This window comes from Eumetopias jubatus, unplaced genomic scaffold, assembly GCF_037043125.1.
Source record: "Eumetopias jubatus isolate StellerSeaLion01/CBP00866 unplaced genomic scaffold, mEumJub1_p1.0 scaffold_10, whole genome shotgun sequence".
NCBI classification, from domain to species: domain Eukaryota; kingdom Metazoa; phylum Chordata; class Mammalia; order Carnivora; family Otariidae; genus Eumetopias; species Eumetopias jubatus.
This window is the reverse complement of record NW_028274816.1, coordinates 123,038,376-123,065,685: the sequence shown is the minus strand read 5'-3', so window position 1 is coordinate 123,065,685 and position 27,310 is coordinate 123,038,376. Positions and strand designations below refer to the sequence as shown.

The 27,310-nt window shown below is 40.3% G+C and overlaps 1 protein-coding gene across 1 annotated transcript; it reads right to left on the bottom strand.

Annotated features, from left to right (window-relative positions):
- Window positions 1-184: 184 nt before the first annotated feature.
- UTP6 (UTP6 small subunit processome component) lies at window positions 185-25,150 on the bottom strand. The gene is made up of 19 exons (XM_028109321.2): window positions 24,945-25,150; window positions 23,393-23,477; window positions 20,516-20,557; window positions 19,757-19,849; window positions 19,014-19,061; window positions 18,511-18,574; window positions 16,651-16,769; window positions 15,077-15,154; window positions 14,206-14,287; window positions 13,637-13,718; window positions 12,581-12,765; window positions 11,767-11,846; window positions 11,309-11,386; window positions 8,765-8,944; window positions 6,911-6,991; window positions 6,597-6,706; window positions 5,508-5,574; window positions 2,739-2,811; window positions 185-1,807 (listed from the first exon to the last, which is right to left on the bottom strand). Exons 1-19 carry the CDS (start codon window positions 25,034-25,036, stop codon window positions 1,650-1,652), a joined length of 1,797 nt encoding a protein of 598 aa, XP_027965122.1. The 5' UTR covers window positions 25,037-25,150; the 3' UTR covers window positions 185-1,649.
- Between the last annotated feature and the right edge of the window lie 2,160 nt (window positions 25,151-27,310).

Sequence of the window (27,310 nt, the reverse complement as noted above, 5' to 3'; positions counted from 1 at the left end):
CCTTGGGGAAAAAAAAAATGAGTTGTCTTCAGCAAGAGGAAGAGTTTTCAACAATAGAAGTCATACACACACCAAAATATCCTCTGGGAATCAAAAACCACCACATACACACATACACACACACACAAACAAAACAAAAAGCTAGGGGCAAATTATTTGCAATAAAGGAGAGACAAACTAAAAATTAATATTTAAAAAATTCTTTCAAATTAGTAAGAAAAAAGTTTAGAAAACAGTCAACATTAAAAAACAAGAGAACCAGGAAAAGCACATTAACTTCATTAATATAAAAAATGCACATTAAAACAATGACATAGCACTTTTTGCCTATTCAAATGGTAAAAATTTAAAACATAATACCCACTACAGGTAAAGGTATTGACATTCTCCTACACTGCTTCAAAGTATTCTCATACATTGCAGATTGGCAATACATGTCAATATTCTTCAAAATAGTTATATCCTTTAATTCAGTAATTCTACCAACAAATGTCAATCTCCTAAATAATCAAGGATGTGACAAAGATTTATGAGAAGCCTCATCAACAGCATTTATAAGAAAAAAATTAGAAATGACAAGGTCCAACCACAAGAATTAGCAAAGTTAAGTCACGGCTCATCTATACAATACAATGTTAAAGATTCATTAAATGTTTTTAAGGCTCTTTAATGACATGGAAAAATAACATAAGTGTAACAATATTAAGTCAAACTAAACTGAATGCTTCTCCCAGTGACATCAATGTTCAGTTAAAGGATGTAAAATTCAAACAGTTGCCTCCCCTGCTCCCAGAATGTCCTCTCTGCTCCAAGCCATCCTCCACCTTTGCCTCTGAAGGCCTTCTCTGCTGCTCTAATCTACTCCCTACCCATTGCCCTCCTTTTGTTGCTGGGCCTCCCCACTGTAGACACTTCTCTAAAGATCAGTCCCAGGGATAGAAGGCACTTTTATAATGTCTTTATCCTCTTAAAGGTCAACTTTTGACCCCAATACCCAGAATCCTCTTCTGTGGCAACAACAAGCTCTCTCAGGATGTCCAGCCCTGTTCCTCCAACCCCTACCTCCATCCCAAAAAGCTTCTCTTCTTTCCTGCTAATAATGAACACTTAATGAATGAATGAATGAGTAAATGATCTAATAGTATAAATCTAATTCTCATAAAGGAAGTAAGTTTAACTCCAGACGATGAGGTTATGGGATGCTTTTATTTTCTTCCCCACATTATTCTGCTCACTCCATATTTCCTACAACAAATGCACACCATGTATACTTTTTTAATAAGAAGAGAAGAAAAAATGGAATTGTACTTTCTCCTCCACTTTCACTGGCCCCCCTAGGTCCCAGTTAGAGATACTCATTCTTGACCAGGGGTAACAAAAGAAACTCAAGTTTATGATTTCTATATATTTTGGAAAACATTTAGGACCTACAGTAAGTCCGGCCTTAACAAGTAGCCTCTGGGCCACTAAATAGCAATTCTCTTTTCTGGAATTAAAGATTAACGCATTAACAAAATTAAAGCATGTCCCAAAATCAGACCGCCATCTTGTCTGCCATCTCTTAGCAAACTGCAGATGAACTCACAATACAAATCTGGCCAGAGGGCTTATAACACTATTTCACAAAATTGGCTGTGTTTTTCCTCTTCTCACAAACGGCCAGCTTGATGCATCGCATGTTTAGCTACAAAAACCTCTGCTGGCTCTCCCTGTAACATTTTCATGGCTCGCCAATAGATCTGTCCGCAGTTCGCAGGTCTACCAAGTGGGTGGTTCAATTCTTCTTTGATGTAATCCATCCAAAGACCTTTAAAAGGAACGAAAAATTACTGTAAACATACAATTAGATCATTGACAAGGCTTTATCATGTAAACTTAACTATTTAATATTGATTCAGTGTAAGATTTCTAAGAAACTTAACTTGTTGTCATTTCCCTAGAGCCCTGAGTGAAACAATATCTCTCTCAGCTTCTTTACACTAGGCGCATCAAACTTTTTTTAAAGTGGAAAACTTCACTTTAAATCATGACAGTCTATGTAGTTCATAATCCAAAAATACTAAATATTTTAGAGGGAGGATTTTGCTGAGTCTCTTTCAAGGTGAAACTGAGCTTCAATGCATTCACTCTAATTTTGTTACCAATGCCTAATAAAACTTGCTTGGGTTATTAAGAATGCCATTTTCATTCATTTCACCAGAAGGTCTGCTAAAACTTTGTAAAAGCTAACGTATTTTTTTTTTAAATCTAAGTTTAACTACTAGACATTGTTTTTAAGTTCATAAGTAAACAGATTTTATACAACATACCTATACCCAGAAATATGTTTCACAAGTCCTATAAAAATGAGGACAGTGTGGCAACAGCCAATGACAACTAATGTCAGTTAGCATCCCACTACCCCTTTCTATCACTCCTTTTACTCTGACCTATATTATTAACCTCTCCCTTACAAATATCACATTTTTTTTAGAGAACCAAACCAAGCAAATTGTTCTCTACTCCAGAGTTCTTAATGGAAGACCCATAAACTCTTGACCTTGTGAACTTGGAAGTTATAAGCCAAATTATGTCTGCAAGTATTTATGCACAAAGTAAGGGGGAAGGCAGGGCAAAGATGCAAGTTTTATTCTCAAAGAGGGCCATGACCTAAAAAGAGTTAAGCACTGTTCTAACCATACTGATGGGCTACAGACCACACCTGCAAACAGATGTGTCTATAACTGAAGTTTACTTACCATAATCTACAGATCCAAACTCTCTCAAAGCTCTCTCATAATATTCTCTTAAGTTCGCCATCTTGCAGGATTCCTAACAAAAATAATCAGACAATCTTGCCTCAAAAGCCTAATTCATAATGTCACAAATTCCCTTCCACCACACTGTTAAAATAGCTACCACCTATTAGGTATGTGAAGGGGAGAAGGCTCAGGGTTTAGGACGAACACAGCCTGGCTCTCACCTTATCCAGAGAAAAGCCAAATACAGCACTCACCAGAGTGAAGTCAGTGTCAAACGGTGATAAAAGCACTCTGTTCTGGCAGCATGGAAAAAAGCCTAATTGATTCTCAGTTGGGGGAACATGGGCAGCTTCACAGGAAAATACATTTGAAAGCCCTGAGGGAAGACTAGGATTTAAATAAATAAATGGAGAAGGTTTACTCCCTGTAGCTAAGGATTTCTTTCTTTTGAAAGTGTCTGGGCCCCGGCAAATATTAGCTATGTCCACCTTAAAACTTTTTATATGAAGGCAAAGCATATACAAATAGTAATTATATAACCTTCCCCGAGTTTTTTAAACCCTCTGACCTTAAAAGTTTCCTCACCCATAAAAGAAGGATAATGATATCTCTTATAGCAACTACAAGAATTCAATTAAAAAATGCTGACTAATTATGAACCTAGCAGAGTAGCTGGTACTAACTTTACAATCAATGAATGTTCACTCTTTACTTCTATTTCCATTTAAATGTATTCTCTTTTGTTTCATTTTCAAAGGAGAGTAAACTCTACAGTTTAAAAATACTCTTGTATAGTCAAGTAACTATTTCCTCATTCAAAATTCTCTTCCCTAAGGCTGTGTTATTTTATAGAAAGTCATCTTCACTCCGTATCATACACATGCATGAAAAACAGAATCACACATTGTTAAGGGTTCACTGTGCAAAGTCCTTTCTACGTAGTACCCCACCCTGGCCTTGTAATCTGCACACCCCTGGAACACGTATTATGACCTTCTTGACGGAGAAGGATGCCAACGCTGAGAACTGCCCAGGACACACACCATTATGTTATTAATCCAAAGCCTAGTTATTATTATGCTATATTACCTCTTGTATGAAAAGGACAAGAGGTGACCCACACAATGATTAAAGCTATGAGTTCAACCTCACTAATTTTTCAAAATTCAAGTAAAAATAATAAACACCCATCAAAATACCAAAATAAAGGAGAAAAAGCAAAACTGCAGATTTAGAGAGTGTGTGAGGAAATAAATATACTGATATATCTGATTATCACTATAAAGAAGTACACTTCTTTTGAAGGACCATCTTACAATATATAAAGAACTATTCTCTCCAGTCCCAGAAACTTATCTCAAAAAAAGAATTCCAAAGAAGAAAAAAATGCTGTCTAAACAAAATGTTTACAGCACTCTTGTTTTCAGTATCAAAAATCTGGGAAACAACCTATTGTAATGGACTAGTTAAAACTGTGGGTTTAAGAATAACACCACAATTGTTCAAGATGACAACCATGGAAAAACACAGGAATGTATTCATAAATTAACGTTAACTCAAAAAAAGTTAAGAGAGAACCTCCACGTGGCACATAAGACAGAAATAAAACTTGTGTGTACACATGTAAACAAAAACTAATTTTAGTAAACTAAAAATTAAAATAAATATGGTTGGCTGCGTTACTGCGATGGGATTACAGACACCTTTGGATTTTCGTGTATTATTTTTTACACTATCTCTTCTCTTTTTTGAGAGAGGGGTGAGGAGACACAGAGGGGGAGAGAAAGGGAGAGAAAGAATCTTAAGCAGGCTCCACAGCCAGCACGGAACTCAATCCCACAACCCTGAGATCATAACCTGAGCTGAAATCATGAGTTGGACACTCAACCAACTGAGCCACCCAAGTGCCCCTCGTGTATTATCTTTTAAACGGAGACCTTCCTGTATTTTCCCTCACTCACAAGTTCAGTTAAAAACACCAGAAACATGGGTCACCTAGGTGGCTCAGTCAGTTAGTTGAGTGTCCAACTCTTGGTTTCGGCTCAGGTCATGATCTCACGGGTCATGAGATCAAGTCCTGCACTGGGCTCTACGCTCAGCAGGGAATCTGGTTGGAGGTTCTCTCCCTCTTTCCCTCTCCCCAACGTGTGCACACACGCTTACTCGCTCTCTTTCTCTCTCTCTAAAGTAAATAAACAAGGGGCGCCTGGGTGGCTCAGTCGTCAGGCGCCTGCCTTCGGCTCGGGTCATGATCCCGGGGTCCTGGGATCAAGCCCCACATCGGGCTCCCTACTCGGCGGGGAGTCTGCTTCTCCCTCTCCCACTCCCCCTGCTTGTGTTCCTTCTCTCACTGTGTCTCTCTCTGTCAAATAAATAAAATCTTTAAAAAAATAAATAAAATAAACAAATCTCACAACAAACAAAAACCACACCAGAAACAGTTACTGCCTACTCTCTACCTCATAACCCAATACAAAAGACAAACAGGGTGCTCCAGATGCAGAGAAGCAGCACCTCGTCCAACCTGGTAGGGAGGGTTTCCTCTATGAGGTGACATCTGAGTTTTCTATTTTCCAGACATGGACTTTCTCTTCTTTGCTTGGTTACCATTCCTTAACCATCTCTATGAAAAAATGGTTAGGTGAGGGGACCGGAAATTTATACTATATATGATGAGAACTTTTTAAATGACAAAAATGCTGCCATATAGGAGAGTAACCACCAGTTCATTTTCTCAGACAAGAAATGAATAGACAGAACACTTACTTGCTCCTTTTCAAACTGGATTATTTTCCTGAAAAAATCAACTGAAAATGGACGGCTTTCCTGTAAACTACATAAAAGGAGAAAGCAGTTATCATCCACAAAGACAGCAAGCCTCTTACATCCCATGACTCTAACTACCTGCCTATGCCCACGTCTCCACAACGCATGGTTTAATAAAGACCTGGCCACAAGGACTGGACTTGACCACCAGTCACTCTCAACACTTTCGGTGTCCAGTGACTTACTCTTCACCCCCACCAAACTCTTTCCCACCCAGTTTTCTTCCTGTTCTCCTCTTCCCCACTTTTACAGTCTTTCGGACTTTTACACTTTTAAGGTCTTTCGGAAGGAGACCAATAATTCCACTTCTAAGAATATATTCTAAGGAAGTGATTTCCAGTATGAACAAGTAATATTTGTGCAGAAATGTTCACCCAAAGCAGTATTACTATGACCATCTAAATTATGGCACATCCCCAGAGCGACGTACCATACAGATATTTCTAAGGAATGACGTTCATGAAGAATTGTTACTGACAGGAAAAAGGCCAGTGCAATGTTCACCAACAAAAGCGGCATACAAAATGTGATTATAGTATAATCTCAAATATGCAAAAACAAAGGTTTTTTTTTGTTGTTTTTTTTTTTTAAGATTTTATTTATTTATTTGCCACAGAGAGAGTGAGAAAGCACAAGCAGGGGGAGAAGCAGAGGGAGAAGCAGGCCCCCCACTGAGCAAGAAGCCTGATGCGGTGCTCGATCCCAGCACCCTGGGATCATGACCCGAGCCAAAGGCAGATGCTTAACCGACTGAGCCACCCAGGTGCCCCGAAAACAAAGTTTTTAAATGATACATTAAGCATGTTTTTTTCTCCTGATTACAGTGAGTTAATAGTTATCTCCCTCTTTTTTTTTTTTTTTAATTTTCCACCAAGGGGTAAGAACTGCTTTTATTGTTCAACAAAAGACTTTCTGAAAAAGTCTCTTGAATTACTTCCTCAGATACTATTTGCCATACATATAACCTGGGCATGGGGGGCTGAATGCAGGGTGGGGAGACGAATAACAGTGATGAAAGTTTGTGAGCACCTTTTAAACACAGCTCTGGCCTTTTTGTAGCCACCGCTTCGGTAAGCCCAATCCAGGTACTTATCCTTCAGAGTGACTGAGTCAGCACCTTTGACAGCTAAGAGAGCTTTCTACAATTAAAAAAAAAAAAAAGACACAAGCTGCATGAGGATATTTATAAATATCAAAACAAATTTTCCCAGAACCATACCAGGCTGCTCAATTAACAGTGGTTTAGGAACATCTGCTATAAAAATAACCCTAAAACTAGCCAACTAGTGAACCTATCTGCTCATTCCCCACCCACCACAAGACTCAGAACGTAGGGCCTAGACCTTAAAAATGGCTTCCGTGTCTTCTTGGCTTTGGGCACCTTCACTCCACTCTGCCCAAGAAATCCACAATGGCAGACAGACCTGGTCACAGTGAGAAAGAAAAAAAAAAGTTAGAAATTGATGGCTTAGCTCTATGCTCTGAAAACTAGTCACTATAAAGACAGGCTCCTACTGAGATACTCAATATGTAAAATATGGATTCACTCCCAGTCTGTCTTCACCATGACCAAATTCTCAGTGCCCAGTAGGGATGGCCTGCCAGAGCACAGACAGACTTGTGACCAACACCCCCAAAGCAGCACTCTCCTGTCAAAACTAGCACCCTTCTGTTGGAGTACTACCTACAGTTATTACCATCAGCTATCTGTGAATTAAGCAATGAAGTGTCCATAGCTGGTCAGACCCCCAGCTACCCAGGTCACATCTCTGCTGTCTAAGACCCACGACACAAGTACTACTTAATCCAAACTCAATTATCTGATCTTCACTCATGCCCCAGAGGCACACACAAATGAGAATTAAGATTTTTTCCCCACTTTAACTTCCAGAATACTTTTTTCCTAATATAAAAGGGGGTGCCTGGCTGGCTCAGTCAGGAGCGTGCAACTCTTAATCTTGGGGTTGTGAGTTGAAGCCCCACACTGAGTGCAGAGGCTACTTAAAAATAAAATCTTAAAAAAAAAAAAAAAAGATTCTGGAAGGCACCTGGGTGACTCAGTCAGTTAAGTGTCAGATTCTTGATTCTGGCTCAGGTCATAAGCTCAGGGTTATGGGACCAAGCCCCAACTCGGGCCCGCGCTGAGCAAGGAGTCTGCTGGAGATTCTCCCTCTCCCTTCCCTTGCCCCTCCCTCTGCTCTCTAAATAAATAAATAAATATCTCTTTAAAAAAAGATTGACTGCAAAGCTTTAAGATTTAGAAATATATGTCTGTTTAGGGATGCCTGGGTAGCTCAGTCAGTTAAGTGTCCAACTCTTGCTTTCCCAATGTAGTCCCACATTGGGCTCCCTGCTCAGCGGGGAGTCTGCTTCTCCCTCTCCCTCTCCCCCTGCTTGTGCTCTCTCTGACAAATAAACAAATAAATAAAATCTTTTTAAAAAACTATATATATATATATACATATATATATATGTCTTTTTTAAAACTCGGGCTTTGGAGGAGCCTGGGTCGCTCAGTCAGTTAAGTGTCCAACTCTTGCTTTCGGCTCAGGCTCAGGTCATGATCTCAGGGTTGTGAGATCAAGCCCCACACTGGGCTCTGCACTCAGCACAGAGTCTGCTTGTCCCTTCCCCTTTGCTCCTCCCCCTGCTCTCTCTCTAATAAATAAAAACTTAAAAAAATTAAATATATAACTCGGGCTTAACTACAGCTTTGGAAGCAAGGGAGAAAAATACTCAATATTTCTCACTTATAACATATCAAAATAAAATAGAGAATTTCACATAATTTAGTCTTTCTTTTTTTTAAAGTATTTATTTATTTTTTGACAGAGAGAGAGAGACAGCAAGAGAAGGAACACAAGCAGGGCGATGTGGGAGAGGGAGAAGCAGGCTTCCCACTGAGCAGGGAGCCTGACACGGGACTTGATCCCAGGACCCTGGGATCATGACCTGAGCCGAAGGCAGATGCCTAACGACTGAGCCACCCAGGCGCCCCTTATTTAGTCATTTTTCAAATAACAAATTAGAAATAGGCTAGTAAATGGAAGGAAATTGTTCCACTCCTACCCTTGATATAGACACACATGTACTCTGGGGCCAGCCCTCATCACACAAGCACAACTTCAAATGAGCTTTGGCTCAGTCTCAAAAGGTTTCCCAAACACAATGAAATACAAAAGACCCAACTCACAGACCTGGGCTTTCAGATGCACAAAAGCTTCTTCAAAAAGCCCGGCTACATCAGGGCTCTTAGAGTCAATCAGCACCTGCAGCTTCATCTGCCACATCATCACAGAGTCTCTAAACGATTCAGTCCCGGCTACTGCTACCTCCAGAGCTTCCTTTAAGAAGTCCTGATGCAGCAGCAACTCAATCTGGGTAAGACAAAGGATCACTGGAGAATTATCCACTGAAAGCTAGATCATCTACGTTTTGTGGGGGGGGTACAAAAAAAAGACCTCATTTAAGGCAGCGATTTCAACATCATCTCCACTTAACCTTTGACAATGGCTGCCAAACAGGCACAAAGTAAACGATCTGAAATTCTCTTCCATTGCCTGCTCTTATTCCTAAAGGCTACCAAAAAATAGGTAAGACATACAAAGTAGAGGGCCTAAATAATTTAGATTGAAAGTTAAGTTTTTAATAAAATAGTTCACTATAATAAAACCCACACCCACCAAACAGAATATAAAAATCAGACAAAACCAGTATTTGTGGGTTGATAATGAAACATGTTTATTCATTCAAATGGAGTTGGGCACACAATCAACTGGTACCATTTTTCTGAAATGTAATTTGACACTGTGTAACAAGAGTCATGGAAGTGTTCACATCTTAAACTTGGAAATTTTAACAAATATAACCCAACACAGAAGGAAATCTTACGTGTTTTAAAATGCTTAAATCCACACTATTGTAACCGAAGAGGGAAAAAACCTAAAACCAATTCAATTTTAAAAAAACTGTGGAAGAGCAAATAAATGGCAATATGCAGTCTGCTCATTTGGCAAGCACTTTTATTGCTCCCTATACATGCTAAATTTATTTTTTTAAGCATTTTTTTTTAAGATTTTATTTATTCATTTGAGATACAGAGCGAGAGAGAGGACGAGGAGGGGGAGAGGCAGAGGGAGAGGGAGAAGCAGGCTCCCCGCTGAGCCAGGAGCCCGACATGGGGCTTGATCCCAGGACCCCGGGATCATGACCTGAGCTGAAGGCAGATGCTTAACCATCTGGGCCACCCAGGCGCCCCTATACATGCTAGATTTAATAATGAGGAAATCAAGTACATTCTCCACTGCCCCAGGGCCTCTAGTCTAGAAGTAGAGACAGTCTGATACTTGCCTTGACAGAAAAAGAATCGTATGCTAAAAGAGTACAAAGCAGGAACACCCAACAGGGTCTATGGCAGCTATGAGACAGAAAACACCATTTATGCTAGGCTTAAGGAAGAGTAGGCATTAGTTAGAGAAGGCTCTCCCAACAAGCATGTGCATAAGAGAGAGCTTATGTTCTCATAAGGATAACAAAAGGAAATCCAAGTTCAACACGGCTGAAGGAGTAGAATGTATACTAGAGAACTGGCAAGTGAGGCCAAGACCGTATTAGGGAGAATGACCAGCTTTATCCAAAGGACAGTGGAAGGCACAGAATAATCTGATCATCGATTTTTAAAGATCATTCTGTGGAGAATAATCTGGAAAAACGACGGATGTAGGAATCAGCTAAGCATTTTAAGTTTAGAGGCAGTATACTGAGGAGCTCTCATTAAAGGCAAGGGTACCAGAGTGATGAGGTAAATGAGGTAGTAGGCTTAGGAAGGGCAGCATCAGAGATTTGGGGAGCACAGGATGTCTGAATAGCCAGAGTGGTGAAGGACCAAATAGTCATGACAGAAAGAGAGCAGGGCTGCCATAGCAATACTCAAAGCACAGTCCACCTAAATTTATAGGGGGTGACTGTCCTGCCAGTATTCAATAGCTCAAATGGGAGCAGCTGAACTCTTCCAAGCCTGGGATTTTTCATAATGGGAAAAGGGCATCTCAGTCATGGTATAATACAGCAGACAAGTATACAGCATATGCATGACTTAGCTGGATGTAAAAAGTATTTTTTAAATGTTAACGTATGAACATTTTTGTTCACGTCAAGAACTTTGTGAGCTGGCAAAAAAAAAAAAGGTAACTATCACTATTTTAAAATCAAGTAAACAAACTCAGAAAGGTTAAGTGGCTTGCCCAAGCTACCTAGCTATTAAGTGACAAAACCCGATCCAGACTACGTATTCCTTCAGCACATTATCCTGGTCGCCGTAATAATCCTTACCCACCGGAGAGAGTAGGGATGGGTTAATAAGCTTCTTACTGAAATGTCAGCTTCTGAAACATAGGAACACATCTAATTTGTCTTCACTGTTACCATACCAATGGTTAATCTGGGTCAGGCATACATTCAGGAAAAGGATGTTCAGGAAAAGATGGATGGGGAGACACACAAAATCTAACTTGTGACTCCTTATTCTGAGGGTTTTCCACTATATAACATTCCTCCCTTTACTGGTACACATTTCATTTTTGGCATACACCAAATACTGAGATCCCAAACGTAATGTCTCTACGTCTTCCGTTCTAAACTTCCAAATGGGCTTAGTCATATAACTATACCTTAAAACACATGACACCAGCAGGAACCAAATGAAATTAAGTACGTGTTATTGGCAGTGAATGTGTCCTTACCCACTGCTTGTACTGGAATTCTGGTAGAAGTCTGAGTTCATGTGCCTTCCTGAATGCCATCATGGTTCTTTCCAGCCTCTGAAATCAGAAAAAATCCTTCAGTTCGTTATAAACATCCCACTAGGGGTCTTTGGCCTCTGACAGGAACAAGTACAGTTTTGCACATTTCTGAAAACAGAGAGGGAACCTGAAGTGGTTTCACTTATGATTAGACCAGGCAAAAAGCGGCACGAAGCACAGTCCAGTAAGAGAGCGCCTCCTAACCAGGTGGCCCTAATAAGGATGCAGCAGACTCAGACCTTTAGAACGAGTAGGTCACCCACAAAGAGAAAGAACTTAGGTTAAGCATGAAGTTCTTGGAAGCTGTCCCAGGCCCCAAAGGAGCCATGTGTCTGCTCTTCTTCCAGAAAAGTCACTTTCTAGTCAGCCACTATAAGCATGTAACTTAAGTCCCTTACCCTCTCTCTGAGGAACTGACTGCTGGTCTTCTTAGCGAATCTTTCCAAGCAGAAGTTGACGTAACACTTCCACATGGCCTCTGGAAAAGTCAGAGATTACATTGATCAGATCGCCAGTTTCTCTTTTTAACAGTCATCATACATCTTTTCTGTGAGGGGAAGATTCCCCGGAAGAATGTAAACTAGTCTGGTGAAAAAAACCTAGTTATTCCCATTACAGCCAATCAACATCTCAAACACTGGGGGGAAAAGCAACTGAGTAACCACTTATATAAAAAGTAAAAGCCTCGGGGGCGCCTGGGTGGCTCCGTCAGTTAAGCGTCTGCCTTCGGCTCAGGTCATGATTCCAGGGTCCTGTGATCGAACCCCGCGTCAGTGGGGAGCCTGCTTCTCCCTCTCTCTCCACCTGCCGCTCTGCCTACTTGTGTTCTCTCTCTCTGTCAAATAAATAAATAAAATCTTTAAAAAAAAAAAGTAAAAGCCTCATCCATGTTATATATCCCTTCTACCTTAATACTCCCATATTACAAAATCTGAAAGTAAATCTGTGTCAAAAGATAATTAGGGAAGGACAATCTTCTGAATTACTATTTCCTAAGTATCATCTCCCCCAAACAGATGAACATAAACATCACTACTGTTGAGGAAGGTCATAAAAGCTCCATCTTCCACCACCAAACAAGAAGTTGGAAAGCCAGGCACATGGTCAACTACCACAGAAAGATTCCTGAAAACTGATTTTGGAAACAGAAACAGAAGTTTCGGTTTCATGTTTGTGAATACTACCACTTGTATACCACACCACGAAGTTCACCTGTGGGGAGAGTCTTTACTGCCTCTTCATACACAGCACAGCACCTCTCCTCCTTCCGGCCCACCTCCACTGCTCTGGCTTGTTTCGTGGCAGGCTGCTCTCCGGCTGGCTGCGTCTCCATCGCTAATTCTCGCCGTGCCACGTAATCCCAAGTAAGAGGGTCATCTGTGTGCAGAGCCTGAAGGCTGCAAAGTGGTTTAATGGTGTCAGCCCTATGACATGAGACTAACTCAGAATATCAAACAGAGAAGTTCCCTATGCTCTAAAAACGGACCCAGGACACCCCTTTAACAATTCCATTACCACAAGACAACTCCCCACTAGGCTCTCCAGATAGCTTCACACTCACCATATAAATTTTGTCAATCAATCAGAGTTGTGACACATTAGGTTTCAGAATGTTTTAGATATCATTCTCAAATGTTAATTTTTAAGTTAGCTCTCAAAGTCAAATCAACAGGTATGTGTGACAAGACAATTCTCTTCAAGCCCTGGAGAACTTTATTATATCCAGGCTCCTGATTTTCTATAATAGAGGCAAAGAAAAAGCACAACCTAATTCTCTACCAAAGCCCTGAAAACTCCGAAGAGAAAACTGATCCAAGTTCTATTTTATCTCCTGTGAAAGTAAGGGGTGCTACGTAAGAGTGAAGTACCCATAAGGTAGGCTGCAAATAATTCTCAAACCATATGCTCAAACATTAAAGAATAAAATTACCTGCAGCAATCAACTATAAACATTCACAAGGACCACTCTCATTTTATGGACAAAACACATGCCAGCAAAGCAGGAATATACATTTTGATATAAGCTGTAGGATATTTGTTATTGAATAAAGACAAACTATTTCCCAAGGGAAGCCCATAAGGGTGTCAAACAACTTTTTCAGCAATCTATTTTTTTATATAACTTACGATGATACAACAGTCCTAAAACTTTGCTTTCTTCCAAGGATTTAGTGTGGTAACTTCTCTCCCCCTTTCTAAACACCCAGTCTCAAACTTTTACCACAAAATTAGAAAAAGACATATTCACCTTTCCATGACTTTACTTACTCATCATAAATTTCTTTTTGCAGATCTGTGGCAAAGTCGAATAGCTGTGCAACTGAAAGCAGTGACACATGAAATTCTGCATCTAAAATTTTAAAAGTGGGGGAGGGGAGTAAGACTCTCAAGTATCATTTTACTCTAAAGTATCACTTTCTTCTACAAGAAAGTACTACTTTCTTATGTGCTAGAGTTCTTTTGTTTTGGGGTTTTGAGAAATAGGACAAAACAGAAAAACAAAGCACCCACTACACAAGCAAAACCGTTATTGATATTTGGGAGTATTCATAAGTACTTCTGTTCTTCTAAACTTCTTCCCGATATAAAGAAATGTTCTACCTGTTTCTTTTCAACTCCCCATGTGACTAAAGTACTCAATGTACTGAAATGTTCAAGTATATCCTAAGGGGCAATCAACCTTTTCTTAAAGAAAGAGGATACTATTCATACAGAATTTTTATGCACAGTCTAACAGAATTTCTAACAGAAAATTTCCAAATTAGCTAAAGGTCTTTCTTATTATAAATAGAATGTTTCACTCTCCCATCATAAATAAATTTTCAAAATATGCATACCTTTCATTATGCTTACAGAATTTTTGTAGATGATCCGTGCCAACTCGCCCTTAAGGATTTCTTCAGGATAATCAAGATTCCCCTAAAGAGTATTATATTAAACATAACTTAACAGATACGGCCAGTAACTAGAAAAAGCACCAGGATGAAAATTAACAGTCCTAGACTACCCATGCCATATGTAGGACCTCTGGCAAATCACGTCTTTCTCTGGGCCAGTTCCCTCACTTGTAAAATGTGCAGCTTGAACCAGACCACTGAACTTCTACAGTGAAAGTTCTCTCAGGCTCCTAGAGTGATAGCAAGATCACACGGCCTAAGGCCTGACTCTCTACTTAGACCCAAACAGGTCAGAATTTACACACCTTGTTTATCCTTATGTGTCAACTCTTACTTGAATAAAAAAATTCACAGCTGGAAACTACAGTAACAGATGATAGCAAAGTTCCTTTTTCAGCTCTAACATTCTAAAACTTCTTTCTTTAAAATTATTGTCACTAAAAAAATTGTATAAAACCAAAAAGAAAGAAGGCTAGGAACCACAGATATCATAACCCTCCCTCAAACTCCTTCAACCGATTAGTATGTCATTTAATGAAACTATAAAGTATTAAAGAAAACCATTTACCATTCCATCAGTAATAAATAATCTTGAAGATACTTCAATTACTCCAAATGTCTATTTTTAAAGCACAAAATTCCATTTTTATTAAAAAGCCCATTTAATTAAATCAACTCTAGACTCATCTTAAAGTTTCAAAATAAGACATTAAATTGGGAACAAAAATACCTTCCAAAAATTTTCTCTTACTCCTAAGCAGGCTCGATACACTACAAATTGTTGACATGGGACAACACACTCAGATCTTACCACATCCATTTTGGCTTTTTCAAATTCTTGTTTTTCTTTCCTCAGTTTCTCAGCATGCATCAACTCCATCCTAAAGTACTACACAAGGGAAATAATAAACTAAAAACCTTTGGAAATAATTTCTTTTTATCAGAAATACATAAGATGTCATTTTACACCCATTAAGTATCAGATCTGGGGAAGTCTGGGAGTAGTATATTTTGTTATGAAACTAGCAGACATTTATAAGGAGGGAGATCTCTGTAATGGTAGAACAGCTCTGTATTTTGATTGTGGTAGTGGTTACACAAATCTACACATGTAAAAAAATGACATAGAACCATATGGACACATCATACCAACGCTGATTTCCTAATTTTCATATTATGTAATTTTATAAAATGCAACCATCAGGAGAAATTATCTTTATAATTTCCTGTGAATCTATAATTACTTCAAAATAAAAAAATCAATGGCAAATATTTACTGTCAAACATTATGAAGAAAAACTAACATACAACTAACATGTAAACTTGGACTTCCCCAGAATTTCTAATACTTTAAACTTTATGTTACAAGAATATGAAAATAACAAGTTCTTAAAAAATGTTTATACCGTAGGGCACCTGGGTGGCTCAGTTGGTTGGGCGTCCAACTCTTGGTTTCAGCTCAGGGCATAAAAAGGAACTTTGCTCAGGGCATGATCTCAGGGTCATGAGATCAAGGCCTGCATCTGGATCCGCACTCAGCACAGAGTCAGCCTAAGATTCTGCCCTCTCCCTCTGCCCCTCCTCCCGCTCACATGCACGCATGCATGTTCTCTCTAAAATAAGTAAAATCTTGGGGCGCCTGGGGGGCTCAGTTGGTTGGGTGACTGCCTTCGGCTCAGGTCATGATCCTGGAGTCCCTGGATCGAGTCCCACATCAGGCTCCCTGCTTGGCAGGGAGTCTGCTTCTCCCTCTGACCCTCCCCCCTCTCATGTGCTCTCTCTCTCTCTCTCTCATTCTGTCTCAAATAAATAAAATCTAAAAAAAAAAAATGAATAAATAAAATAAGTAAAATCTTTAAAAAAAAAAGATTTGGGGTGCCTGGGTGGCTAAGTCAGTTAAGCGTCTGCCTTTGGCTCAGGTCATGATCCCAGGGTCCTGGGATCAAGCCCCACATTGGGCTCCTTGTTCAGGGGGAGGCTGCTTCTCCCTCTCCCTCTGCCTGCCGCCTCCCCCTGGCTTGTGTGCGCGCGCGCGCTCTCTCTCTCTCTCTGACAAATAAATAAAATCTTAAAAAAAAAAAAAAAGTATAAAGATGGCTGAACCCTGGCCCCACAACTAAAAAATGTAGGGTCCAGTTCCCTAACCCTCCCAACCATAATGGGCAGGTCAGAGTTCTCATCTCTCACTAACAAGATGGAAGTTGCACATGGTCAACACCTATTACTGGCCAAGAAATATCTTTGTTACCCCTTTACTCCAGCAGCAATCCCTACTTATCCCTAACCTCCATAAATCAGAGTCTTTTTTAACTTAATAAAGAATATATGTCCATAAAGGACCAAAACTCAGACATCACTCGCTCATCTTACAGGTACACAACTCACTTCTTGATAAAGTTTCGGGCACTCTGGATGAAAGCGCAGAGCTCGAAGAAATAGCTGTCTTGCACTTTCTGAAGACAAGCGATCTTCCATTTCCCATTTGGCTGCCATAATCCACAAAGCTATAAATGAAAAACATCAGACTTCATTTCAGTAAGTCGACCAAGTCAGACCAAAAAAAGATCAATGTTCCAATTTTAATACTTAAAGAATTTTTTTTTAATCTTACCAAAAGAGAAAGGGGATGGAGAGTGTTTCTAGTGGTTAACTGTAAAGTATTACTGCTTTATTTAGAGTAGTCTGAAACAAAGACGTAAATGATAATATCCGTGGATACTTACTTATGTGCCTCATCCAATCTGAGATCAACATCATTATAAGTCACATAAAAATTTTAAAAGTGTGAAAATGCTGGAAAATTATGCATTTTAGAATCAATGAAATAAAAATATTTCACTCCTTTGCTTTATTATTAAATACTTCATGATTTTTTTTGAATGGCTCAATTTTAAAAATAAATTTTTTATCACACCTGTTGGGAATAAAGCCTTTAAAAATCAAAAACCTTTGTCTTTCTACACAAGAAATTAACCTTAACACTCGAGCTATTTCCCAACTTAATAAACTTAATAAAAGTCAGCTATGTCGGGGTGCCTGGGTGGCTCTGTCATTAAGTGTATGCCTTCAGCTCAGGTCTTGATCCCAGAGTTCTGGGATCAAGCTCCGTATCCGGCTCTCTGCTCAGCAGGAAGCCTGCTTCTCCCTCTCCCACTCTCCCTGCTTGTGTTCACTCTCTCAGGTGTCTCACTCTGTCAAATAAATAAATAAAATCTTAAAAAAAAAAAAAAAAATAGTCAGCTATGTCACCAGACAAGATTGCTTTTGGTAAAAACGACTTATGGTTGGTAACCACATCTGGACTAGAAGGGTTGTGAATGAGGGAGAGCACTGCTCTGGGCTTTCTTGAACACGTGACTCCTGAAATTGAGCACAGTCCTTTCTAGGATCCCTGGAAGCTATGCCCATCCATAGGTCTTCCAAGCCAGAGTGGCTCCTCTACCCATTCGTGTGATCTCATTCCCTCATACCTGAACTGTCATCTTGGGAAACAGAGACCAGCCTCCCAACTGCTAAGAGTACTCTACTAAAGATACACACCTAATGGTGTCCTGCTGTATCCTTCTGAATTAACTGGTGCCAAATGTAGCCTACCTTAGCCTGTGCTGTGTGAACCTGGTTGAGCCTAATACTTGAGAATAGGCACTGGAGCACCCCCACTATAAAATTATGTACCATTTCACAGTATTCACAAGAGAAGTCTTTCTCTTAGAAAACATGAGTATCTACCCTGTGCCAGTCACTCTTGCAAAATCTGTATTAACATCTTCCCCTTTAAGTTTTTAAGTTTTCCCCTTTAAATTCTCCTTAAATGTGACTGCATCCAAACAGAATGTCCCTCAAAGGACCAATGAGTTTATTTGATCATCATCTAAAAAGCAGCTTAGTGGGGTGCCCGGCTGGCTCAGTCAACAGAACATGCAACTCTTGATCTCTGGGTTGTGAGTTCATAGGCAGAGCCATCCAGATGCCCTGGGTGTAGAGCTTCCTTCAAAAAAATAACAAAAAACTGGGGCGCCTGGGTGGCTCAGTTGTTAGGCGTCTGCCTTTGGCTCGAGTCGTGATCCCAGGGTCCTGGGATTGAGCCCCACATCGGGCTCCCTGCTCAGCAGGAAGCCTGCTACTCCCTCTCCCACTCCCTCTGCTTGTGTTCCTGCTCACTATCTCTCTGTCAAATAAATAAATAAAATCTTTAAAAAAATAAAACAAAAGGTAGAAGAAAAACCGACAAGGATCTCACCATACCTGGTTTGTTTGAATGAATGGCCAACATGGCAGAAAATACCTTGCTAAGTTGAGCTTTGGTAGCCTGTAAAAGAGAAAAAGCAATTCTACTTCCTATCCAGTGAAATCATCGTTACTAATCTCTAAATGATCTGGTACTGTTTCCTACCAACTTAAAATCCAATGGGGCAAGATCTGCTGCTGTAGGGACATATAAATACAGATACATTCATGGTTTTCTTCTACCTAAACCACTACATGTAAACATTCTAAACATCTAAAAATTTTCAACTTTACTGAAGAAATACATACATAAAGATCATTTTCTGGCTTAGAAACCATTTACATAGTCATTCAGATATATAGAAGTTATACTGAAGTTCAGCCTTCTTGGGTTCTTTTCCCACTTGCTAACCCTACAACTTTGGAGAAAACATGGAATTCAGTAACCAACTGTGGGACGTAAAAGGCAGACTAACTGAAAGAAGGAATAAGGAGGCAAGACACAGCTGTCCAATACTCACCCATTTCTTACAAAAGACTATATAGGATAGCCAAAGTTGAACATCATCCTGCAAGAAAAGCAATGTAGTGAGCTGCCTGAATTTTAATTTTATATAAAATACAACTTTGCACTAAGTTTTTTTTTAGAAACAGAGGTAGATTTCAGAAAGGCCAATGTAGTAACACACTGCTCAGCCTATTAGGCTTTTCCTCACTAAGGCCCTAGATCTCCTAAACGTGGTAACTCCATCTGGCCCCCACTCCCACCTACCGTGCTCCAAGACAAAATGTGTTGTCTACCCAATGTGTTCAATGCAGCTCTTAAATGGTCTCAATCAGAGGTAACAACCCAAAATTTGTCATTCCCAAGATCCAAAGTACTCTCTATATACTATATCCTAGTCCCAGAGCCCAACTTGAAGAATATCAAGTGAGTGAGGTCCTGCCCCTACTCTAACCATTCATCTTCGACCTCCAAGTCTTTGGTGTACTTCACTTAGAGATTTATCCAAACAAATCCCAAATTTCTAATCCTTAATTATGTATCAAATCTACCATTTTCAGTACCATCTTCAAAGAATAACTGTGAGGTAATGAGATCAATTTTCTTAATGGTTTGGTAAGTGGTTTCAAACAATGATATTATAATTACGTTAAATACTGACACACCCAAGTATAAATAATGCATTTGAATATTGAAATCACAGTATATACAATACATATCTTCACATCTCTTATAATTAAAGATGTTCTGATCACTTACTTTCCATTTTGCTGAAGCTCGTCGGAAGACACCTTGTACCCGGTGTACAATGGAATTCTCAATCTCATCCTTCTTAAATGAATAGCCGATGCGCTAAAAAAAGACATACACAAAGCCTCAATTTAATCACATTCATCCACAGCAATATTCTTACTTAATCTTAAACAGTACTGGTGATAAAGAAAACAAATAATTACAAACATCCATTATGAGGGCGCCTGGGTGGCTCAGTTGGTTAAGCGACTGCCTTCAGCTCAGGTTATGATCCTGGAGTCCCAGGATCGAGTCCCGCATCGGACTCCCAGCTCAGCAGGGAGTCTGTTTCTCCCTCTGACCTTCCCCCCTCTCATGTACTCTCTCTCTCTCATTCTCTCTCTCAAATAAAATCTTTAAAAAAATTAAAAAATAAAAAATAAATTAAAAAAAAAACAAATATCCATTATGAGCACAGCACCACACAATTTATCAATACCAACTGCTTCCCAAACCCAAATTCTAACTATAGAGCCATGCTACTTAACTCTAAATTTTTCCAGCTTCCAGAGGCGCCTGGGTGGCTCAGTCGTTAAGCATTTGCCTTTGGCTCAGGTCATGATCCCAGGGTCCTGGGATCGAGCCCCACATCGGGCTCCCTGCTCAGTGGGGAGTCTGCTTCTCCCTCTCCCTCTGTCCCTCTCCCTGCTCATTCTCTCTCTCACTCTCTCACTCTCAAATAAATAAAATATTTAAATTTTTCCAACTTCCAGAATATCTACTTACAGTTCTCCTTCTCTGAATCAACTCCAAAAGATTAATTTCGTACTATGGAAAAAAAACATACAAAATAAGAGAAAACAATTAACATTTATAACCTTTTAAATACAGGAAGTACATTTAGCTAAAATCATAAAATAAATAAAAATCAAGAATATAAAACAAGATTGAGGTTCGCAGTGCCTGGGTGGCTCAGTCGTTAAGTGCCTGCCTTCGGCTCAGGTCATGATGGGATCGAGCCCCACATCGGGCTCTCTGCTCAGCGAGAAGCCTGCTTCTCCCTCTCCCACTCCCCCTGCTTGTGCTCCCTCTCTCGCTGTGTCTCTGTCAAATAAATAAAATCTTTTTAAAAATAAACAAACAAATGACTCTTGATTTCAGCTCAGGTCATGATCTCAGGATCATGAGATTGAGCCCCACATCAGCTTCTGCACTGGGTGTGGAGCCTGCTTAAGATTCTGTCTCCTTGGGGCGCCTTGGTGGCTCAGATGGTTAAGCATCTGCCTTCAGCTCAGGTCATGATCTCTAGGTCCTGGGATTGAGCCCTGCATCAGGCTCTCTGCTCAGCGGGGAGTCTACTTCTCCCTCTCCCTTTCTCCCTGCTTGTGCTGGCTTTCTCGCTCTCTCTCAAATAAATAAAAAATCTTAAAAAAAAAAAAGAGAAGATTCTGTCTCCTTCTCCCCGTAAACCAACCCCCCCCGCTAACATGCTCTTGCTCTCTCACTTGCTCTCTAAAAATAAACAAATAAATAAAATAAAATAAGACTGAGGCAGCTAGCTGGCTCAGTCAGTACAGCATGCAATTCTTGATCTCCAGGTAATGAGTTCAAGCCCCACATTGCACAGACAGCTTAATTAAAAATAAAAAAGAATATAAAACAAGATAATTTGCTATCAAGCATAATTTGTAGTAAATGTCTTAACAGTCACTGAAAATTCACCTTATATCTGCAAAACTCACAAATCCATGCATTAGCATGGTTATAAACATCTTAGATACAAAAAATGCATGTTATCAAAATCATAACACTTAAAAGATTTCAGGCACCCCACTGGTTCAGTCGGAAGAGCACATGACTCTTGATCTCAGGGTCATGAGTTTCAGCCCCACGTTGAGTGTAGAGATTATTTAAATAAATAAACTTTAAAAAAGAGAAGAGGGGCACCTGGGAAGCGCAGTTAAGTGTCCGCCTCTTAGTTTCAAGTCGGGTCAATATCCCGGGGTCGTGGGATTGAGCCCCGCGTTGGGCTCAGCACAGAGTCTGCTTGGGACTCCCTCCCTCTCCCTCTGCCTCTCCCCACCACCCCCGTGCTCTCTCTTATCTCTTTCAAATAAATAAATAAATCTTAAAAAAAAAAAAGTTCTTAAAATGTAGTCTCAGGGCCCCTGAGTGGCTCAGTCAAGTTAAGCGTCCAACCCTTGATTTCAGCTCAGATCATGATCTCAGGGTCATGAGATCAAGCCCCATGTTGGGCTCCACTCTCAGGGGGAAGTGTGCTTAAGATTCTCTCCCTCTCAGGGCACCTGGGTGGCTCAGTCATTAACGTGTGCCTTTGGCTCAGGTCATATTCCCAGGGTCCTGGGATCAAGCCCCACATCAGGCTCCCTGCTCCACGGGAAGCCTGCTTCTCCCTCTTCCACTCCCCCTGCTTGTGGTGCCTCTCCCGGCTGTGTCTCTCTCTCTGTTAAACAAATAAATAAAATCTTAAAAAAAAAAAAAAGATTCTTTCCCTCTCCCTCTGCCCCGCCCCACACTCATGCTCTCCCTCTCTAACAAATAAATCTTAAAAAAAAAAAAAAAAAAAAAATGTAGTCTCAAGCCTAACACAATGCTCCAGGCATGGTCTGGTAAGTGCAGAAGTTTTTTTCAAACTAACATCTTCTCAATGCCTACTGTTTGCAATGTCCTCGGCTAACTTGCCCAATACTCTTCTTTTGTTATACAGTCAATCAGATTATTCTTTCCCTTTATCTTTTTTACTGGGGGCGCCTGGGTGGCTCAGTCATTAAGCCTCTGCCTTCGGCTCAGGTCATGGTCCCAGGGTCCTGGGATCAAGCCCCACATCGGGCTCCTTCCTCAGTAGGCGCCTGCTTCTCCCTCTCCCACTCCCCCTGCTTGTGTTCCCTCTCTCACTGTGTCTCTGTCAAATAAATAAAAGCTAAAAAAAAAAAACAAACTAAAACTTATTACTGAAGTTTAATTGACATAGAGATTATATTTTTTGATGTAATATGCTCTTGGCTCATTTTGATCTAACAAACTACTATGAGTTCTCAAACCTCTTCCAAATATAGGATTCATGGCAGGGTCTCACTTGTTCACCTGTTGTTTTGTTAAATCTAAGGTCAGAATCTTCAGCATTGTAACATTTCATCTTACTGCTGGGTTCTGAAGCTAGAGTTTATCATCCAACATATTAGCTATTCTATTCTCCATCTGAAAATTGGTCCAGCATATATACTTTATATTCACTCAAATCTTCCATCCATTTATAGTACTGAAGAATTTGCAGCATACCTCTTTCTAAGGTAGCAGACTTAGAGACACATAAATATTAACTTTCCAACCACCTATTGTCAAACCCACTCTCCTCCCCCTAACCCACAAGAAATAGTAAGTCAATTCTCTTGCTGACATCCTGATACACAATTTATCTGGCAGTACCTGATTTACTAACACTATAAAAGAAAAAAGAAAAGTTCAGTTTGCCAAGGACTATAGCCTTAGCTATAGTTATTCCTAAATCCCTTTATTCCTGGTCAAAAATTACCACTTAATTGTCAATTCTAGAATTTTATAGAAAACTGAATCAAGTTCACCCTTCTAGAACTGATTTAAAATTTGTGAAGGGATTAAAAAGTAATGAACTCATACACTTACTTGAACATAACTGATAAAGTCTTCCTTAAAAAGAGCTCTTCGCTGTATTCTATATTCCAGATCCGAAGCCTTTTTAATGATAGCCCTGAAGAGAAAGCCATTTAAGATGTAACGCTTGAAAAGAGTATAAGTTAAAGAACTTTGGGGTTTTTTTAAAGTTTATTTTTAATATATTTAAAACCCATTTTCCAAAACCTGAAATTCCCAAATAATTATCCTTCGTAAGCAAGTATTCTTTTATGTGATTACTTCTGTGTGCTTAGGGGCATCAGGATGTATTTTAAAACGTTCATGAAAATCATCTTAATAGACTGCCAGGACCACTGACATTCCCACCACCAAAGCAAATAATGTTAAGTACTTTACAGCATTTTTATGTGATACTAGTAAAGATTTACTTTCCTCCAAATTCAGGTCACTTAGGTTTTAATAATAATCAAGTATCTTTTCTAAACTCCTCTTACCTGAGTTTTCAACATGCAGACTAAAAAAAAAAAAAAAGACCTAGATTGTTCCTACTGTTTCTACCTAGGAAGGTTTATTATCACTACAAAGGACTCACAGGAAGAGATTCACTGTATTTAGCTAGAAAGAACACAACATGTGTATATTAGGAGAATTTAACACAAGATGTGCAAGACTAATAACTATCTTTAGCTAACAGTAATAATAACAGGGGCGCCTGGGTGGTTCAGTCAGTTAAGCATCTGCCTTCTACTCAGGTCATGATCTCAGGGTCCTGGGATCGAGCCCTACATTGGGCTCCTTCCTCAGTAGGCGCCTGCTTCTCCCTCTCTCTCTGCCTGCTTCCCCTGCTTGTGCTCTCTCTGTCAAATAAATAAAATCTCAAAAAAAAAAAACAGTAAAAATAACATTTATTGAACACTCATTAAGAGTCCACATTGCTATGTTCCATTTCACTAACAAATGTTTAAGGCCCCCATAGTCACATTACTACATTCACAACCATTGTAAAATGCAGAAAACAATCACAGAAAACCATTAAAAAGTATTCTACTTAATTCTAACAAAGTACTGAATCCCAACCATGTGCCAGACGTTGTTGGCCAAGACGTTGTAGAACACGAAATTGAATTAAATGGTCCCCATCTTCAAGTCTTATTAGAAAGATTTAACCACTCCTCCTGGGCTCCCATAGCACTCTTTGCATCTCTAGGGCAGTACACTATAGTACAATCAACTTACAGTACGCTGCATAATGTTTAATTTGCATAATGTAAGCATAATGTTTAATTTGTCTCCCCCAGCAAAAGGCAGGTAGCTCCTGATGGGTAGGCATCCTAATTTTATCACCTTTATAGCCCTAAGAACTGGTTCCATGAAGAGCTGTCAGACGTTTGGTGGGTGAGTGGACAGACCACCTTGCATCGAAGGAGAAATGCTGGGCATCAACAAAATATGAAAATGGGCTTCTGCCAGATTAAGAAAAATAAGCCCAATTAAGTGCCCCCCGCATCCCTGCCCCCACCACAGACTCCCTCCCCTCCCCTCAGCCCGCCCCAGCCCCTCCACTTCCTCAGCTCTCTCTCACTTAATCTCCGCATGACTGAACAGTCCAATGCGCTCCAGCTGTTCCAATTCGGGGACTCGATCTTCTATGCGTTCCTGAATTATCTCCGCCATGAGGTCACAAGTCTACAACCCACCGACGAATCTCTCAACCGCCAACACGCGCGGGAAGAGCCCACCTTCGATTGCGAAGACCGGGCCCCAGCGCTCGCACGTGCTTACGTAACGTGAGCCCTAGGTCCCGCCTTTTCCGCTTCCGCCGCCGCTGCCGCCGCCGTTGGAGGAGGCCCTCTGGCTTTCGCGGCGGCTTTCACTTCTCTATGGCGGATTGTGGGGTTGCCGCGAGGACCCGGTTGACGCAGGAGGACTCACGTGGACGGGAGTGGAGGGGCGGAGCCGGCGTGGGGGCGGTGCTAAACGCGCGCTAGGCTAGGCGAAGGCGGCGATCTGGGAAAGCACCTCCCGGTGTCCAGAGGGGTTACCTGAGAGAGACGTGCTATGCGCTTTCTGCGGAATTATTGTCTCCTTATATTGTGATGCCGTCCTATGTCCTCGTTTTCCAGTAGCAAATATTTGAAAATGTCAGTAATGAAAATCGTAAAAGACGCTGAAACTGGCCGGACTATCCATTAACACTATGGCTTTGCTTTTGACTAGACTTAGTAAACCAGTGTGACAACACCAGTTTTTCACGTGCCAATTAGAATCTCTAATTGCCCGATTAATTTTTAAATGGGAAGGCCTTTTCATTATTTAAATAATTATTCTGCCTTTGTAGACAAGATCGTTTAATAAAACACATGGCCCTGGGTGGGTATCAGAAAGTATATATTTTTTAGAAGAGGGGAGCTTGGTGTTGAAAAGTTTGGGAGTTACCGAAATAAATCAGTACGGTGTAGACCCTCCTTAAACCATTGCTCAAGCAAGTTAGCATTTCTAAAGGAATCATCAGACAACTCAGCTTGGAAGCGACATTGTTGGTATAATTACTAAACCTAAAATAATAACTTCATGGCTGAGTTTAAGTTCTGGAAGATGATAAAAAAACCAAAGCAGGAGTTCTTGCTAGACCTGTTTATTTCAACATTGGCATTAGCACCTTGTGATTTATGAAAGGGGACTGTTTAGCAATTAACCATGTTCCACCTCTGTACCTTTCCTTTTTTTTCCCTTTTCACATTTTACCCCACTGGTCTCAGAACTGAAGCAAAGGTTGGCTTCAGCTTCATTTCTTGATCCCTCAGCTGTAAGAGATGAGAGAGGGGAAGAAACTCATGGATGTAAAACAAAGATGAAATCTCTTGGTAAAGAAAATCCCCAGCCTGTGTTAACAGTGAAAGTAGGGATGCTACTAGATAGTAAGTTCCAAACAGGTAGGGAATATTTGTTTTGTTCACTAGATATCTGAGAGCTTAGAACAGTGCCTAGAAAATAATAAGCACTCAATAAATAAATGCATGACCGAATAACAAAAGGCACTTGCTGAATTTCTTCAGGTCCAAAGGGGCTCAGCAAGCTGAGAGATTTTAATCTTTCATTTCAAGGCAAAGTTGATAGCTAACTATGATTTTTAAATCAATCCAACTATAAATACTCTCCTCACTTCTTTTCTTTTTTTTTTTTTTAAAGATTTTATTTATTTGACAGAGAGAGACACAGCGAGAGGGGGAACACAGGCAGGGGGAGTCGGAGAGGGAGAAGCAGGCCTCCCGCCGAGCAGGGAGCCCGATGCGGGGCTCGATCCCAGGACCCCGGGATCATGACCTGAGCCGAAGGCAGACACTTAGCGACTGAGCCACCCAGGCGCCCCTCTCCTCACTTATTTTCAAACTTCGCATCTATGTTTATCTTGCTCTAAGAATTATTATAATTTTTTATTTTTAATTTTTTATTGTTATGTTAATCACCATACATCATTAGTTTTGGATGTAGTGTTCCATGATTCATTGTTTGTGCATAACACCCAGTGCTCCACGCAGAACGTGCCCTCTTTAATACCCATCACCAGGCTAACCCATCCCCCCACCCCGAATTATTATAATATTAATGGCAGGGTCGCCTGGGTGGCTCAGTCAGTGAAGCACCTGTCTTCATCTCCCAGGTCATGACCTCTAGATCCTGGGATGGAGCCCGGCATCAGGCTTCCTGCTCAGTGGGGAGTCTGCTTCTCTCTCTCTCCCCTTCTCTCAGAACACCTGCCCCCCCTTGTGTGTGAGCGTGCACGCATGCGCTGTCTCTCAGAAATAAAATCTTTAAATAAATAAATAATAATAATAATGGCAAAGCCTTCTTTTGTTTCCTCTGAATCTCAGTATAATAGCTATCTCTTATCTAGGGCTTCTAGATGCCGAGCTACTATGTGCACTGTTCTAAGTTCCTTATATATTA

Coding starts and splice junctions, on each gene's coding strand:
- UTP6 (XM_028109321.2), bottom strand. CDS start 25,036: ATGGCGGAGATAATTCAGGAACGCATAGAAGATCGAGTCCCCGAATTG. Junction 20,558..23,392: donor ACTTTATCAGTTATGTTCAA/GTAAGTGTATGA, acceptor TTTTTTCCATAG/TACGAAATTAATCTTTTGGA. Junction 8,945..11,308: donor AATTCCAGTACAAGCAGTGG/GTAAGGACACAT, acceptor TGTCTTACCCAG/ATTGAGTTGCTGCTGCATCA.